General features: G+C 41.4%; 2 protein-coding genes across 5 annotated transcripts in view; both read left to right on the forward strand.

The window, feature by feature from the left end:
• The first annotated feature begins 541 nt into the window (after window positions 1–541).
• Hint3 (histidine triad nucleotide binding protein 3) lies at window positions 542–11,645 on the forward strand. 2 transcript variants are annotated; one of them, XM_036169089.1, is made up of 5 exons: window positions 542–772; window positions 2,929–3,046; window positions 5,906–5,975; window positions 7,612–7,738; window positions 9,792–11,645. In XM_036169089.1, exons 1-5 carry the CDS (start codon window positions 599–601, stop codon window positions 9,822–9,824), a joined length of 522 nt encoding a protein of 173 aa, XP_036024982.1. In that variant the 5' UTR covers window positions 542–598; the 3' UTR covers window positions 9,825–11,645. The 2 variants fall into 2 exon arrangements, with proteins under 2 accessions (XP_036024982.1, XP_036024983.1); XM_036169090.1 differs by lacking the exon at window positions 7,612–7,738.
• A 2,915-nt stretch (window positions 11,646–14,560) lies between these two features.
• The window catches only part of Trmt11 (tRNA methyltransferase 11 homolog), a 51,293-nt gene continuing 48,046 nt past the window's right edge, over window positions 14,561–17,807 (forward strand). For all 3 annotated transcript variants that reach the window (XM_036168955.1, XM_036168956.1, XM_036168957.1), the window contains exon 1: window positions 14,561–14,673. In XM_036168955.1, the coding sequence (XP_036024848.1) occupies window positions 14,602–14,673 (72 nt within the window). In that variant the 5' untranslated portion in view covers window positions 14,561–14,601. The remainder of the gene's footprint in view (window positions 14,674–17,807) is intronic.

The following is a 17,807-nucleotide window of genomic DNA, read 5'->3' on the forward strand; positions in this document are numbered from 1 at the left end:
AGTAAACAGATGTGAAGTTCAGTTTGGCCGTTTTTAGTTTCAGATCCTAATTTACCGTGGCTGAACAAGTACACGGAAAACACTGAACAGTGACGTTGCCCAACAAGGCTCTCTACGTTTTTACTCATCCAGTTAAATCCTTTAAAACAAAAAAAATCAATCTTTCATACTGTTTCCTTCTTTTATAATGGCAGCGTGATATACTATAGAGAAGCAGAAACTACGTCCTTCCGCACACGTTCGACCACGGCTAGCAACAACTCCCAAACCCCAGCATTCCGCCCGCAGCGGCCAAGCAGGGAACACGACGGCTGCGTGGTTGCTCTTCTGCGGCTGCGCCTTACGTCATCACCGGCGCGACGCGCGGGGGCGGGGCGGGGCGGGGCGGGGCGAGTCCGAAGAGGCGTCCTCGCTCGCCCTCTCCTGGCAGCCGGTTTCCAGACCGCGCGCCGTCGCTTGGCTCCTTCTCCCCGAGTCTGGCGCAGCGCGTGCGCCAACTTCCGGCCGCTAGGTCGGCCCAGCAGGGCGCGGCGGCGGCGGCACACGCGAGCCCGGCCTTCAGCAGCTCAGCTGGTCCTGAGGTCGCCTCCCGGCCGCCATGGCTGAGAAGGACTTCGCGGGTGAGCCGAGTCCTGACTCTGTGGTCGCCTCCAAAGCAGGCCCCGAGGTGTCCTCGCCTGGGACCTCGGAGTCCAGGGACTACGACAGCACCTGCGTGTTCTGCCGCGTGGCGGCGGGCCAGGAACCCGACACCGAACTCTTGCACTGCGAGGTGGGCGGCGACAGGCCCGGGTGGCTGGGGACCCGACCGCCCTTCCTTGCACCCTCGCCTCGCTCTGCGTGCGTGTGCAACACCTCTGCACTTCGGTGCCCTTGCTTTTGTAATAGGGAGGCTTCCTCTTCTCTGGATAGTCGTTTTAAAATTCTGCAAACCTCTGCTAGCGGGAGAGAGGAGACAGCTAGCAGAAAAATAGATCGTGGACGTGGTGAAGAAGTGTGGATTTGGTTGAAAATAGGCAGGGATGGGGTTTCCGGGCCCGGATCTGAAGTCGGAACTGTCACTTGAACAGCTCGTGGTTTGCAAGTGGCTACACCACCGAAGAAAATGTCCCTTCCTCCCCCATCAACCATGATGGTTGCACAGGTTCAGTCCTGTGCAGATCAAGGGCAGGTAATCGTAGCTGCTGCCTGGAAATTATTATTCTGTAAAACTCCCTTTTTCCTCTGGCTCTAACTTTTTTTTTTTTTAACCCTATCATCCCGAATAAAAAGTTAATAAATCCTTTTAGAGGGATTAATGATCTTGCACTTAAAATTCTCAGTACACATATATTTGTTGTAAATATCTGAACCGATTGGACCATATACAAGGTGTGGTCAACTTACATAATGAAGTATAGAGTAAATTATTTGATTTGGAATAATCAGAGTTACCAGTTTTATGAAGAATTTGCTTGGGAAACCTTCCCAACAAAAGACAGAGAAAATGTCTCAATTCACAGATCTCTGTATGCTTTTCTTATTGTATTTTTCAGAATTCATTTAAGCAAAGAGAATTACTACATATTCTTAGTGGAGAGTTCCATTCCATAGGCAGTGTCTTACTCTTTGCATATGAGACGCAGGTATACATATACTATACATAAATACCATGGCTGGCGTTCGTATCTCATGGTATTGACATGCATTATCTTTAAGGGCTCTTAGGAACAGCTGGGCAGTTGTGGCACAAGCTTTTATATATACAGAGTGAGTTCAAGGACAGCCAAGGCTACACAGAGAAAAAAGGGGTGGGGGGGACTCTCAGAAATGGAAAATGGAAAAAAACAAGAAACCCTAGATTAAATTTCGCCATGTTTGCGCCCATCCTTAGCATATATCTCCTGCTGATTTATCTCCTCTTTCATTAATCATAATTATCTTGACACCTTAGATAGCATGGTACTAAGATGTTCTTTCATTTGTGCTTCCTTGTTTTATATTTCAAGGTACAATTACTGGGAAGAAATTATTGTAGCTATTTTAAGCCAAATAGCCCATGGTGTGGTGGTTTTATCTTCACCTTTTCTAAAATATTCCATTGATAGCAGCAGTGCTTATCTGCCACTTAGGCTGAAATAAAATGGATCACAATGTAGTTTTTGTGCTTGTTATCTTAGATATAGGTATGAGGTTCTCATGACATTGAATTCTAATTTCTAGAATGGAGAATGGATGGGTAACAGTGTATCAGGGAATTTTGCTGAGAAATACTATTTATTGATTTAACTTTTAACTTTTTTTTCGAGACAGGGTTTCTCTGTGTAGCTTTGGAGCTTGTCCTGGAACTCACTCTGTAGCCCAGGCTGGCCTCAAACTCACAGAGATCCACCAGCCTCTGCCTCCTGAGTGCTGGGATTAAAGGCATGCGCCACAACTGCCCGGCTTAACTTTTAATTTTTACTGAAGAAAGCTTACAGTAGGGATGGGAAGATGTATAGTGAAATTTAAACCCAAAATTTCTTTTTTTCTTTTTGATTTTTCAAGACAAGGTTTCCCTGTGTAGCTCTGGCTATCCTAGAACTCTCTCTCTTTGAAGACCAGTCTGGCTTCAAACTCAAAAGAGATCCACCTGCCTCAGCCTCCCAAGCACTGGAACTAAAGGCATGTGCCACCACTGGCTAAAACTGAGATTTCTGATGAAGAAGTTTTAATGAATTTTACTTATACTGTTCCTTGAAATTGATTTAATATAATAAATAACTCATGATAGAAGCTAATCTTGTTTTTCTGAATTTAAGTAAGGCACAGTCATAAAGTTGCTCATTAGGCATAAATTGTAACATAAATGCCATTTTCCTTTCATAGATTTATAGTGCTTAAGTCACAGCAGAGCAGAATAATGTTGAGACTTTTTAAATTTACTAACAAATACGCCTTCCTTTTTAGAATGAAGACCTAGTTTGCTTCAAAGACATCAAACCAGCTGCACTTCATCATTATCTTGTGGTGCCAAAGAAGCATATTAGAAATTGCAAGGAACTAAACAGAGATGAAGTAGAAATGGGTAAGATGATAGCAGTATGCTTCGTGGCTGTATCACATTGAATCATCTTTAAATATGCAGCGACAGTAAATAAGAGAAGGTCTAGTAAAATTATCAAGAAAAAACTAAGAACTTTTCAAACATTCTTTTTTTTTTTTTTGAGACAGGGTTTCTCTTTGTAACAGCTCTGGCTGTCCTGGAACTGGCTGTATAGACTAGGCTGCCCTTGAACTCAAAGAGCCAAACCTGTCTCTGCCTCCCAAGTGCTAGGATTAAAGGCGTGTACCACCATCGCCCTGTGAAACATTCTATTAAAAAAAAAAAAAAAAAGAAATAAAAAAAAAATCTATAATCTCCATGTAATTGTTATACTGACTTTAATTATTAACTTGCGGCCATGCTAGATTTGAAGCAAAATTCAGATATAATAATGTTTAATTTTTAAAATCTTTAAGAGATAATGAATGGTGCTTTATATTTCTGAGGCAGCTCTCAGTATGTGGCTCTAGCTGGTGTATATTCCACAGAGATCCACTTGCTTCTGTCTCAGGAGTTCTGGGATTAAAGGTGTGCATGTGCTACTATGCCTGGCTTTGCTTTATACTTTTTTAAATGATCATTTTCTTGACTTGAAATTGGAAGATACTATGAACAATTCTAAACAAGTTCTGATATATTACATATATAAGCTTACTTTGCCTGACAATTACAGATGCAGGTAACTTAGCACTGGAGTCTAGTTTATCAGGTTTTGGGTTTGAACTTTTGATTTCTGAAAAGGAGATTTGAATTTTGTTTCTTCCTGAATTATTCTGTATTTCCTACTCAGTGCCTTCTTTAACTTTTCCTGATCTCTTTTCCTAAAACTTTTTTCAGTTTGTTTCAAGTCTTTAGTAGCCTTTCTAACTAAGCCTGGTCTGGGATTAGTTTTGGCAGTACTGTATGGTAGCTGACAGCATAGGTACGTTAGGCCAGACCTTCTAGAGGTGAATAAGAACTTTTAGATAGAAAATCCTGATGTAGTATTATTGTACATGCGCATTTAGATGACTGAATTACCAGTTTGAAATGTGTTTCTAAATGCTACGAAATTCTTGAATTATCTGAAGTTATTTCCCTGTGCTTTAGAACATACATGATTTATAACTACAAGGTAGCATTTATGCTTATAGAGATAATATTAAGCCTATATTTACCTGACCGATTGATTGTGGATTTGTTACTAAAAGTCTCTGTTTCATCCTTTGGCTATTTCTTAGAGAGCATATAACCTCTTAGGAAGTTTAATCATCAAGGAAGAGGTAACGTAATGGAAAATAGACGCTGCTGTAATTATTAGTAGTTACAAGCTATTTATAGCTGATGTATATCAAATGTTATAAATATTGAAGCTGATGGGATTGGAATTTCATTAAGTCTTATTTGATATTTTTATATCAAAGTTGTTGAACTTAACTTTTATGTAAACTATAAAGTGAGAGAAATAATGTAGATGTGGAAGGACATGGTAACAGTGCCACATCCCACCATTGTGATTGACATTTGCATGATTTTAAGACATGTGCACCGAGGTAGATGTGTTCTTAGCATCAAAGCTCATGGCACTTAATGTATTCGAAATCTTATAAAATAGATTATATGAAGGCAATGGAATTAAATTAGACAGTTAGCACAGCAGTAAATATTTTTAAGTTGAACAGACTTCTAAATAGTTATTAAATAAATATGTCAGAGAATAATTTTTTTAATTTATTTTTATGTGCATTGATGTTTTACCTGCATGTATGTCTGTGCGAGGGTGTTGGATCCCCTGGAACTGGAGTTATAGACAGTTGTGTTCTGCCATGTGAGTGCTGGGAATTAAACCTGAGTACTCTGGATGAGAAACCAGTGCTCATAACCTCAGAGCCATCTCTCCTGCCCTCAAAGAAGAATTTTCAAATAAAATAACACTTTTGTAAATAGTTCTAAAATAAAGAAGAAAATGCTGAGTTTATAAATTAATAAAAACACAATATAATAAAATTTGTGGAATATACCTTAAGTACCTACAGGGAAATTTGTGGCTTTGAATGCTAATATTAGAAAATAAGAATTTTGTTTTTTAAATAACATGTTTATTTTTATTTTATGTGCTTTGGCATTTTGCCTTCATGTATGTCTGTGTGAGGGTGTCAGATCTTGGAGTTACAGACAGTTGTGAGCTACCATGTGGGTGCTGGGTATTAAGTCTGGGTCCTCTGGAAAGAGCAGTTAGTGATCTTTAAACACTGAGCCATCTCTCAAGCCCTAGAAAATAAGTTTTAAGGAGCTGGAGAAGTAGTTCAGTAGTTAAGAGTGCTTCTTGTTCTTCCAGAGGGCTCAATTTGTTCCTAGCATCCATGTTGGGTTGCTCACAATTGCCTGCAACTCCAGCTCCAAGGGATCTGACACTCTCTTCTGGTCTCGGTGGGCACCTTCACAGATGCAGCATATACACACAGGCATACACACATAAATAAAAGTAAATCTTTTTTTAAAAAGAGAAGAAAGTGAGTTTCAAAACCATCAAATTAAGTGTCTACCAGAGAAAAGGGAGCTGAAGAGATGGCTTAGAGGTTAAGAACACTTTCTGCTCTTCTAGAGGACTTGGGTTTGGTTCCCAGCACCTACGTGGCAGCTTAAAACTATCTATAACCAGTTCCAGGGGATCCGACACCTATTCTGACCTCTGTGGACTGTCATATGGTGCACAGACATATACATACATTAAAAAATAAAAGTAATTAAAAAATATCAGAAAGAGACAAGCAAAGATAAAATAAATACCCAAAAGGAAGTAAAGTTTTAGTCAGCTTACTGTATCCCATAATATAATATAGTTTCTATCTTGTCTTATAGTTGAGAGCATGGTAGCTGTTGGAAAAGCCATTCTTGAGAGGAATAACTTCACCGACTTTACAGATGTGAGGTAAGTACGCTTTGCATAGAAACCAACATTAGTTATTGATTTTTATGAAATTTGTTTTCCATGAAATGGGAAGTAGCAGTGGTAGAGTTTATACTTCAGATGCAGTTTTCCTGGAAGTGAGAATGCAGTTCACTGAAGTATAAACTTAATAAACCTTGTGTTTATTATGGCTCACCAGCTTCTGAAACCTTTGACTTGTAGGTTGGACAAACAAATGTATCTGAACAATAAGTAGGTAGACTAGAAGTCCCCTTTTTGTTGTTCTATATCTTAATTCCTTTAAAACTGGGAAACGTGAATTTACTTCTGCAAACTTACATGGTTTAGAAATTCATTGTTGGTCTGGGTGGTGGTGGCGAATGCCTTTAATCCCTTTAATGCACTCAGGAGGCAGAGGCAGGCGGATCTTTTGAATTTGAGTCCAGCCTGGTTTACAGAGCAAGTTGTAGTACATCTAGGGCTCCATAGAGAAACCCTGTCTAGAAAAATCAAAAGAACAAAACAAAACAATAAGGAGATGGTTCTGTGGGTAACAGTGCTTGCAGCACAACCCTAAGGACCCAGGGTTGAGTCTCAAAATGCGAGTAGAAACCCAGCATGGCTGTAAGCCTACCTGTAGCTCCCATAGGTTAGGAGCAGAGACAGGAGGATTTCTGGGGCTTGCTGGCTGCCAGTTTATCTCCAAGACTCAGAAAAAAGGTCCTGTCTCAAGATAGATGATAGACCAGGGCACCCAATGTCATTTTCTGGAGATGCATGAATGTACATACTGACCACCCATGTACACACATACACAACATTATTAGGCTTCTAGCATGAAATTAACTTGAATTCATTGCTTACTGAACTGAACTCTAGCATTTAACAAAGTTTGAGCAAACACCCATAACATTTAATTGATTTTTAAGAGTTTGTTTGTTTTTTGTTTTTCGAGACAGGGTTTCTCTGGGTAGCTTTGCGCCTTTTTCTTGGAACGCACTTGGTAGCCCAGGCTGGCCTTGAACTCACAGAGATCCGCCTGCCTCTGCCTCCCTAGTGCTGGGATTACAGGCGTGTGCCACCACCGCCTGGCAAGAATAATCTTATAAATAATCTTATAATTTATAAGGCAAGAAATGATTGAATTATTAACAAATAGTCTAAATTCTTTTAGTATTTAACAAACTTATGACAAGAAGCTTTTTGATTTTTTTTTTTTTTTTTTTTTTTTTTTGGTAATGATCAGATTGTTCTTACTACAGAAATGTTGATAACTGAGTATTTTGTTGGAGGTGAAAGCCTGCCATCTACTGGCCATGTCTTAAAGTGAAGGTCCACTACCTGAATGTCTAGTACATTCACTTTGAGATTCATTGCAGGAGCATGTCTTTGCAGAAGTAAGCTTATTATGATAAGTACTGAAGTGACTGTTGATAATGCAGTTCACACTTTCTAGAGGATGCACGAGGCTTTCTTTGATCAATGATGTGTATTGTCTATGACCTTCAACACCAGGGACTTCGGAATGCTCAAGAGCATAAAGAAAACAAAAAAGATCTACGAGTGGTAACACCTTTGGATCGTTTTAATCTTATGTGATTTACAAGTAATTTAAAACTACTCGAACGTGATTTGTCAATAACCTCTTCTGTTTCAGAATGGGTTTCCATATGCCACCATTCTGTTCCATTTCTCATCTGCACCTTCATGTCATAGCTCCAGTGAAACAGTTTGGCTTCTTATCAAAATTGATTTACAGACAAAATTCTTACTGGTTTGTCACAGTAAGTAATACAGCAGCATACCAACGTATTTAAAGTGTTTTTTTTTCCTTCATAGCACTGGACACACAGAGTTCTGTTTGGCTTGAACACTTATTTGAACAAACAGACATATCCAAAAATGTATACACTTATTTATTTATTTTGCATTGATGAATGTTGAACCAGGGTCGTCTTATGCTAGTAGGCAGGATTTTCTTCTGTTGATATATCTCAAACCCCCAACAGCCCAATTTTGAGACAGGGTTGTGTGTGTCATCCAGAGGGGCCTTGAAATTGGAATCCTCCTGCCACAGTCTTCTAAGGATCTGGGATTGCAAGCTCATGCTACAATTCCCACTTCCAAATAATATTTTTAATTTGAGGGAATTTTCTGGGCAATCTAATTCTATAAGATGAGAAACAGGTAATATGTAGAAAAGCAGAGCTTTAAGAATTCAGATCTGGATATAAATGCAGGCTTTTCTCATTTGAAAGATCATATACAGATTTTTTTTTTTTTTAAAGCTCATATTCTTCGATGGTTGGTGGTGGCACACGCCTTTAATCCCAGCACTTGGGAGGCAAAGCCAGGCGGATCTCTGTGAGTTAGAGGCCAGCCTGGCCTACAGAGTGAGTTCCAGGAAAGGCTCAAAGCTACACAGAGAAACCCTGTCTCGAAAAACCAAAAAACAACCAAACAAACAAACTCATATTTGCTCTGCAGTACTGGGGGACTGAGTGCAGTGCAGTATTTTCATATTTCCTCTGCTGGCACATACACACAGTCTTCCTCCTATCAAATCCCTACCAGAGTGGTCTGCCTATTGTCCTCAAAGAACCAAAGAACCGACACGTCGTCACTCTCCAAAGTCCTTAGCTTATTTAGGTTCCACTCTCACTGCTGTACTTTGTGTAGGTTTTGACAAATGTATGACATGTATCCATAATTGTAGGTTCACACAGAATAGTTTCACTTCCTTCAAAATCCTCTTTGCTTTGTGTCTAAGTTAGGGTTTTATTACGATGAAGAGACACCATGATCACAGCAACTATTATACAGGAAGACATTGAATTGTTTGGGGCTTACAATTCAGAGGCCCATTGTCATCATGGTGGGAAGTATGGCAGTGTGCAGGCAGACGTGGTACAGGATGGGTAACTGAGAGTTCTACATCTGGATCCGCAGACAGCAGGGAGATACAGTGAGCCACTAGGCCTGGCTTGAGCTTCTGAAACCTCAAAGCCCAGCTCCCCACCCAGTGACACACTTCCTCCAGCAAGGCCACACCTCCAGTAACGTCACTCCCTGTGAGTCTGTGGGGCCTGTTTTCATTCAGACCACACCACACTTTGCCTCTCCGTTTTATCCTTCCTTCTGTTCCTTAGCTACCACTGATCTTTTTAATGTCTCCAGAATTTTTTCTCTTCAGAATTTCTTTGTTTCTCTTTTCTTTTTTTCCTTCCTTCCTTCCTTCCTTCCTTCCTTCCTTCCTTCCTTCCCTCCCTCCCTCCCTCCCTCCCTCCCTCCCTCCCTCCCTCCTTCCTTCTCTCACGCTCTCGCGCTCTCGTGCTCTCTCGCTCTCTCGTTTGTTTGTTTTGATTTTTTTGAGACAGGGTCTCACTATGTAGCTCTGGCTGTCCTGGAATTTAGACCAGGTTGAACTCAGAGATCTTCATGCTTCTGCCTCCCGAGTGTTGGGATTACAGCGTGTGTCACTACATTGAGTCTTCAGAATTGCTTATAATTGGAATTTCACAGGATATAACCTTTTCAGATTGACTTATTTCATTTGGTAATATGTCCTTGTTTCTTATGTATCTCATTTAAGAAATATTCAGTATTGCATTTATTTTTCTTGTAGAAACTTCTTAATATTTAATTTAGCTTGGAATCCACCTTGTTTTTTAAGAGTTCTTTAACTATTATAAAACTATTTTCTTTTTGTAAGTTACTTTTTAAGAAAAAATATGTAGTTCTTTGCTCTTTGATGTCACAAGGACATCTAATAGAGGCAGTAGTAACTAGAAAGAACCATATGTTCATGTTTGTTCTTTTTTCTTATTATTGTTACAGGTTGATCATTTGCTTGAAACACTAAGAAAGTAAAAGTGTGGGCCATGGACAAGTTCCTTAACCTGACTGAGGATGAACTACAGTTTTGCTCTCTTGGGAGTCTAACTGCAGTCTGAAGGTTTGCTGCTATACACAGCACTACAACTGAAGAGCCTTACAGTTTGCTGGAATGTCTGTTTTCTCAGATCTGTAATACAGCTGAGTACTTTGTCACTCATTTCTTTGTTTTGATGCTTACCTGTGTAAGGTTTTACACCTGAGACACTGTAACTAAAAGTTTGTTTAGTACAAATTCTGCTAATCAAGATGCAGCCTATGTTTTTCAAAGTTCAGGTTTCATTTATTAGTAGTCTTAATAATAATTTATGATGAGTAAATTGGCATGGAAAATTGAAACCTTTTTACATTGAAGGAGAAGAAATTAGAAATCTTATGATAGTTTTATAGTCTTACACATACAATTTCAAAGTAAAGAATACCATGCTACCAATATTCTGATAGATAAGAGGGAACTACTTTAATGTAATTTTAAATGAATATGGTAACCAGCAACATGGTTATCTTAATAAAATTTATGTGTAATTTTACCTGTCAGGAGATAAGGAAGAAACACAAATTAGTAATGTACGAAAACTGACAGAAACTGTTGTCATAAAGTATGCTTTTGTATCAAAGTCTTATTATGAGAAAAGACTTGGTTTGAAAGAAGAAAGAGACATACATAGGGAGTTTATCTTGCTAAAATAGTGCTAATATCACTGGTATATCATTTAGTGAAGAGTGTTTATTGGGAGTTGTCCTTTGGCAGTATCTACAGACACAGTAGTGACTGAAGGTAGATGAGGTGTTGAAAGATGATTCTTCATTGTTCCAGTGTCTAGTAGTGTTATGTATGCAGCAGGAAAGGAACGTGAAGACTAATGCATTGTAGAGATCAGCTAAGATTTCTAGTTGATTGTTTTGGCATGATGTTAAATGATTTTAAGTAACAAACTATTACAATGCTTGATTACAATATCTATAGTCAAGTGTTGTCTAGTTTAATTAAAATTCATTAATTCAGCAAATATTTTTTAGTATTTAGTAAGTGCTAAACATGATTGGTATCCAGAACTAAAGACATGATAGATAGAGGTCATTTGCCAATGCTATGGGGTGAGGGAAAAATAATTTATTAGATTTTTAGTGTGTTCAGTGCGGTAATGCCCAGAGAAGAGGCCTTGAAAAGGAGACCACTACTGAGACTAGGGAGTAGGTAGCCAACACCTGAATTCAAGACTCAGTGGTAGGCAGGCAGACAGTGGTGGAAAGCTGAGAACCTTGAGTTCTGCTTCCACTGTTCATCTATACAAACGTTTGAGTTTCAGGTTATTCACTGAAGGTGGAGAAAGGAATTTGCCTTGTATAATAGCTGTCTGATCATTTACACAGCTAACAGTCACAATTTTTCTGTATAGTAAAGCTATGACAGACTTCAGGGAAGGTGCAACCTTTGAATGTTTCACTCTGAACTTGTGGTGATGTAATTGACCACATGACGATAGTACTTGAAAGATGGTCAAGGAATTTTTCAAATGCCTTTAGGGACCTTTAAAAATGTAATTAGTAGGTTGATTGTGTTTGTTTAGGTTTATCTCCTCTCATGGGGGGAGGGGCACAGAGTGGATAAAGGTTCTTACTGCCCAATAGTGAAACCCCGAGAACCTGTGTTTGATCTCTGAATTAATGTAAAGGTGGAAAAGAAAAGGCCTCCAAAGTTGTCCTCTGACCTGCACACATGACCTCTGTGGATCTCCCCATCCATTATAAATGCACTGATGATAACAAAATTGAAAAATAAAATCCTTGAAAGAACATTTTTAATGTATATTTTGTTTACATACAAAGATGAATAATCCAATTACAGTTAATATCCACTTAGCCTTATTGGTAGCATTTGGCTACTTGTTACCTACCCATGACATCAATTCAAAGCCAAGCTAATTAGTAATGTGTCCTAGTCACTGTTCTGTTGCTATGAAGAGACACCATGACTAAGGCAACTCTTATAAGAGGAGACATTTCATTGGGGCTAGCATATAGTTTCATAGCTTTAGTCTGTTATCAGCATGATGGCATTCAGGCGGCTCTGGAATAGTAACTGAGCTGCATCCTGATCTGTAGACAGAGAGGCACTAGGCCTGCCATGGGTTTTTTGAAACCTCTAAGCCCATTCCCAGTGACATACTTTCTCCAGCAAGGCCACACCTAATCCTTCTAATTCTTCTCAAACAGATCCACTCCCTGGTGACTAAGCATGCAAATATATGAGCCTATGGGGTCCATTCTTATTCAAACCACCACATAACTTGTCTTTAAAATGTTTAAAATAGTATTGAGGATATTATTTATGCATGTGATACTAATATGTAATAAAACTATTATGATAAAGTAATTAGAAGAAAATGAAAATAAAAATGAAGTATTATGTCAAATTTTCCTTCTCTGCCCTCTAAGTATTACTAAAATTCAGAATTCAACTCAAAGATGTTTAATAAATTGGCTGAACTGTATAAAAAGTTTCATCATTGGCGATGGAGACACACCTTTTCTCTCATATAAAGAATCAAAGATCAAGAACTATCTTAGTTATTGTTCTGTTGCTGTGAAGAGACACAGTGAACAAAGGAGCTCCTATAAAGGCAAACATTTAACTGGGGGCTTGCTTACAGTTTTAAAGGGTTAGTCCATGGTCATCATGGCAGGAACCAGACTCGTAGGGTGCTGGAGCAGTAGCTGAGAGCTTTACATCCTGATCTTCAGGTAGCAGGCAGAGAGGGGGACACACTGAAGCTAGTCTAGGCTAGCCCAGTGACATACCTCCAAAAAGGCCACACCTCCTCCAACAAGGCCACACCAGGAGAGGAACTTGGTGCCTCCTGCTCATCTGTGACTAATGAACTCTAAACATCTAATAGTGATAGTGGGCCAGAATAGTGAATACTGAATACTGAAAATTGTGGCAAGACCGAGAAGATGTCAAATAATATTGGGGAAACCCAGATTACCTGTTAAGGTTCTTGGTCTCATTAATAAAAGAATTGAAGGAAAAGCAAAAAAAAGAAGCTTGAGGACAAAAAGGAGCTCAAACAGAAGCTTGACTATTGACATTTCAAACAAAAACTTACAGGCAAGTTGTAATTCTTGAAGCCATGCAGATGAGAAAGGAGGTCTGCCACATGGAGGCAGGCAAACACATGGTTGGGAGAGGAGCATTAGGAAAAGAGCAAAGTAGTTCAAAGCATTTGTTGAGTTTAAAAGGGGCTGGAGAGATGGCTCAGCGGTTAAGAGCACTGGCTGTTCTTCCAGACGTCCATAGTTCAATTCCCAGCACCTACATGGTGGCTCACAACCATCTGTAATGAGATCTGGTGCCCTCTTCTGGCATGCAGGCAGTACAATGTATACATAATAAATCTTTAAAAAAAAAAAAAAAGAGTTTAAAAGCATACTTAAGCTCTGGTCACCACCTAAAAGAAAAAGAAAGAAAGAAAGAAAATAGTTATATCCTTTAAGTCAGGACCCAGAAAGGCAGAAGACCCAGCAGAATGTCCTGGCAGCTGGTTTGTAGGGACTGAACAGGGAGTGGGAATTCTGGGAATGCAAAGTACATACATCTCCTTGACTGCAGGTAAGCCCTCATCCTTGCTCCCTAAAGGATTTTCAGGTGTAGCCTGTTGGGGTAGAAGCACCCACGGTCATGTAAGTAAACTGTCACTGATACTCTGGAAGGAAACAGTAAACTCATTGGTTTCCTAGAGTGAGTTTTGGTGATACTGTGCCTTGATTGTTTCCTGGTATTTTGGGAGACGGGGTAGATGTTGCTTACGTGCATCGTGTGAAGGAATTTTAGCAACACTAACAAACTCAAATCTCAATCTCTCTCTCTCTGTCTCTCTCTGTCTCTGTCTCTCTCTCTCTGTCTCTCTCTCACACACACACACACACACACACACACACACACACACACACAGAGAGAGAGAGAGAGAGAGAGAGAGAGAGAGAGAGAGAGAGAGAGCGAGCGAGCGAGCGCAGGAATTCTCATTAAAACAATCAAAAACTTTCTCAATGCCATTTATTGACCCCATGCAATAGGCTATATTTTGAAGTGTGAATGTTATTACACCTAATCCTTGTAATAGTCATTCGTGGGCAGCAATATTCCAGGTTTTATAAGAAAACAGAGGCTCTGAGATGTTACAAAATTTGCTAAGAGCACAGGGATGATAAACGGTGGGACTGAGGTTTGAGTTACGAGGGTGACCACACTTTGTGGACTGTTTTGAGCACTACCACTAAGCATTGACTGTTTCTGACACATGGTGCTCTTGAAAAGTTTTTGCAAAATCACAAAACGTACACTCAGTGTTAAAGCCTGGTGCAGGTGAGGCCTAGAATTTTGGATAGTTAGAGTAGTCTACAAGAACAGTGAACTTTCGGTCCAGTTTTGAGTTGGGTTGAGCAGGGAGTCGGAAGTACTCCGAGTGGAGCACCACTGGGAACTGCGCGGGATGACGGCGCCGGCCCCTAAAACAATGCACCTCTCCCAAAGGGAGCATCTCGAGGAAGCGCGGCTTCTGGGAACCCAGCTCTGCCCGGGACTCCCACTCAACCCGAACCGGGACCCCGGGAGGGAGGTGTGTCAGGGCGGTGCGCTCCAGGCCCAGCTTCCGCTTCCGGCCCCGGACTCTTGCCTCAGCGGAAACTTGGCTCCTGGGACCAGGAGAGGGCGGGCCCGCGGAAGCCGCGCAGGCGCACGGCAGCCGCTGCAATGGCGTTGCCGGGCTCCTTGAATAGGTATCTGCTGCTCATGGCACAGGAGCACCTGGAGTTCCGCCTGCCGGTGAGCCGTCCGGGGGTACCTGCTGCAGAAGCTCGCACTCCCTCGCGCGCGGGCTTCGGGGGGCCGGGGGGAGCCGCGTGCGCCTGGATTGGGGCGGGGGCGAGGCCGCTGGTGGGACTGAGCTATCTCCGGCAAACCTTCCGCCGGGACCAAACCTTGTCCTTCAGCCCCCCGCACGTGCGCCCGGCGCCGCGGTGAAACACAAGAACCTCACCACACCCTCCAGGACTCTTCTTCCAACCGTGGACGGAGACATCCCCCGAGGGCGCTCCGTGGCGTGTGAGAAGTGTCAGAGTATGAAGTTGAGGCATGGTGCAAGGCTTGAGGGTGGTCCTTGATGCCAAGTTGGGAAACAGCTTTTTATTGATTCAGGAAACATTTTCCAGAGCGCCCTTAGTCTCGTGATCCGGGCGGTGAGGATGTGCTTAACTGATAGATGGCTCTGCCCTTAAAGAGCGTGCTGTTGTTCATTTAGGCTGAAGGGCCAGCAGACCCCGAAGCACAATTGTAACGTTGTGGTGTGCAGCGATGGGGTGACCAGCACGGATGGGAGCTTTTAAAGAGGGATCTTATTCACTGAGGGATGGGGGGCTTTCAGTCGTTTCGTTGAGGGGATGACTTTTGAACTCCAGGATTAGTTAGCTGGGCCAAGGAATTAAGGACAGTAGAAGCAGTATCAGCTGTTGTCCATTACTGGTCACCAGTTAAGTGGCAGAGAGTGGTAAGGAGAGAGAAGTAGGTTGATGGACCAGAAAAAAAGCAGGCTTGAGAACTCTGTAACTTGGAAGAGGGATTAAAGTGCTTAAAAGTAAAGGGGCAGAATTAGATTTTTTTTTTCCCTTTTTTTTTTTTTTTTTTTTTGGCTTTTCGAGACGGGGTTTCTCTAGCTTTGGAGCCTGTCCTCGACTAGCTCTGTAGACCAGACTGGCTTCGAACTCAGAGATCCACTTGCCTCTGCCTCCCAAGTGCTCGGATTAGAGGCGTGCGCCACCACCAGCCTAGATTGTTTTTAATAGAAAGCAAAACAAAGGTTGGACTTGGGAGGAATAAGCCTGGAGTTGAGACTGTTTAAGAATCTGTTGGAATGTTAAATGATTAAAAATTAACCTAGTGTGTGCAATAACAGGGTAGGATAGAATGGCAGTGTAGGAGATGAGAACAAATCTGGACTTGTGTAAATATTTTTGATTGTTCTGCATAAGAAAACTAGGAAAGGATGGGATTTCTTCAAGTGTAAGCTCTAACAAAAAATGGTGAGCCAGTGGCGCTGAAGAGATGCACACTGGTTAGAGCACTCGATGCTCTTCCAGAGGACCTGGATTTGATTCCCAGTACCCCTATCAGGAAGCTGGCTTACAACCATCTGTAATGCCAGCTCTGGGGGGACCCCACACTTCTAGACTCCATAGGCCATCAGGCCTTCCTTACTTTTGTGGGTGTACACACAGGTTTTAAAAAAAAAAAAGTGGCGGGGCAGTGATGGCACACACCTGTAATCCCAGCACTCGGGAGGCAGAGGCAGGTGGATCTCAGTTCGAGGCCAGCCTGCTCTAAAATGCGAGTTCCAGGACAGCCTCCAAAGCTACAGAGAAACCCTGTCTCAAAAAACAAAAACAAAACAAAACAAAAAAAAGTGGTTGGCTAAGTACAAATGCTTGGAAGCACTGACGTCAGAGGACAGCTGGAAGAGGAGACTGTGCAGGGTGAGAGACATAAGGGCCTCAGACGTGAGAGCAAAGGTTTAGAGAGCAGAGATGAGTAGCATTGAATGCATGTGCTTTGTGGTTGAAAAGGAAAGTTATTCTCTGTGAAGGTCACGAGGGAACGGAAGGTAGACGTCTCATATATCAGGATGTAAGGAGAGAAAGTATAAGATGAGTTACAGTTTGAGGGGGCCTAGGGGACAGACCGAAGGAGAGAATGGAGCTTCAGTCACCTCCATCTCAATTGCCATAATATCTGTTTCTGTGCTGATCTCTGCACACGACATCCCCCCCCCCCCCCCCCCCCCCCCCCCCCCCCCCCCCCCCGTCAGGTAGCTGTGATAATGTGCATGTGAAGAAATGGAGAGCCAAAGGATATGGTAGTATTGAGAAGATCTGAAAATCAAATTGTAGTCTTACTCCTATGTTTCATAATGTCTCTTACTCAAATTTGTGTTACTCATGTTGTAAAGGAGCCTTTGAGCTGTCTTCACTGATTTACTTATTGTCTGTGCTAGTTTGTGATCCATCCACATCCCTGCAAACACACACACACACACACACACACACACACACACACACACACACACCCCTCTTTAAGAATATTTTTATTCTTTGAAATTTTCATGCTATTTGTTTTGATTGTTTTCACCTCCAATTCCTGCTAAAACTCATAACCTTCTAATACAAGAAACAGTTTGATGCACAGGCAGAGGAAAAGTAGAAGTAGCGTTGGTTGCTCCAATCTCCCATTCTTTGTGGTTTGGAATGGGACACTTGATGTGGCTCTCTTTCTCTCCTGATGGCTGTGAGCTGGTGTTAAGACCTTCTGGCAGGGTGGAAAGGAGAATGTCTGCAACCAGCAGCCGGAGCATTTAGTTCTTTCTTCCTTCCTCCCTAGGGCCACTGTAAAGGAATAGAATCCATCTGCTATATATTATTTAAGGAAACAAATTGTCAGTGTTGCAAGGCAAACTATTTGCGTAGTCCTCCTGTGTTTGTCAGTGGAGAGAGATTCCGTAGAAGAATGTATGTACTGTTTGATCAGATTTCCTCTTTGCATGCATGTTACATTTAAAATATCTGCTGTGGGCAGGTATGGTGGCACACTCCTATGATCCTTGGCTTTGGGAAATGGAGGCAGGTGAACCAGGAGGTCACAGCAGCCTTGGCTCTAGGAGACTCTGTCTCAAAAAAAAAGTAAAGAAACAAAAATAAAAGACTCACTATATTAGTCCTTTCTAGTTTTATTACTATTGGGAAAGGAGGTTAACCATGTACTTGTACATACTGACTTCACAGTTATGCTCCCTAGCTAATTATTTCTTTTTTCAAACATTTTCAAATCATGTTCAATAATTGACTTTATTTTGATTAGTTGATTGTCTTATTTACTGATCTGTAGCATCTGTAAACTTTTTCTACCTCCCA

The sequence above is a fragment of the Onychomys torridus genome, chromosome 19, assembly GCF_903995425.1.
Source record: "Onychomys torridus chromosome 19, mOncTor1.1, whole genome shotgun sequence".
Classification (NCBI taxonomy): Eukaryota; Metazoa; Chordata; class Mammalia; order Rodentia; family Cricetidae; genus Onychomys; species Onychomys torridus.

What these genes read in the sequence shown, in the direction of transcription:
- Hint3 (XM_036169089.1), top strand. Translation starts at nt 599, where the DNA reads ATGGCTGAGAAGGACTTCGCGGGTGAGCCGAGTCCTGACTCTGTGGTC. An exon ending in CCGAACTCTTGCACTGCGAG is followed by an intron (nt 773 to 2,928) that starts GTGGGCGGCGAC and finishes CTTCCTTTTTAG; the next exon opens with AATGAAGACCTAGTTTGCTT. An exon ending in ATTCTTACTGGTTTGTCACA is followed by an intron (nt 7,739 to 9,791) that starts GTAAGTAATACA and finishes TTATTGTTACAG; the next exon opens with GTTGATCATTTGCTTGAAAC.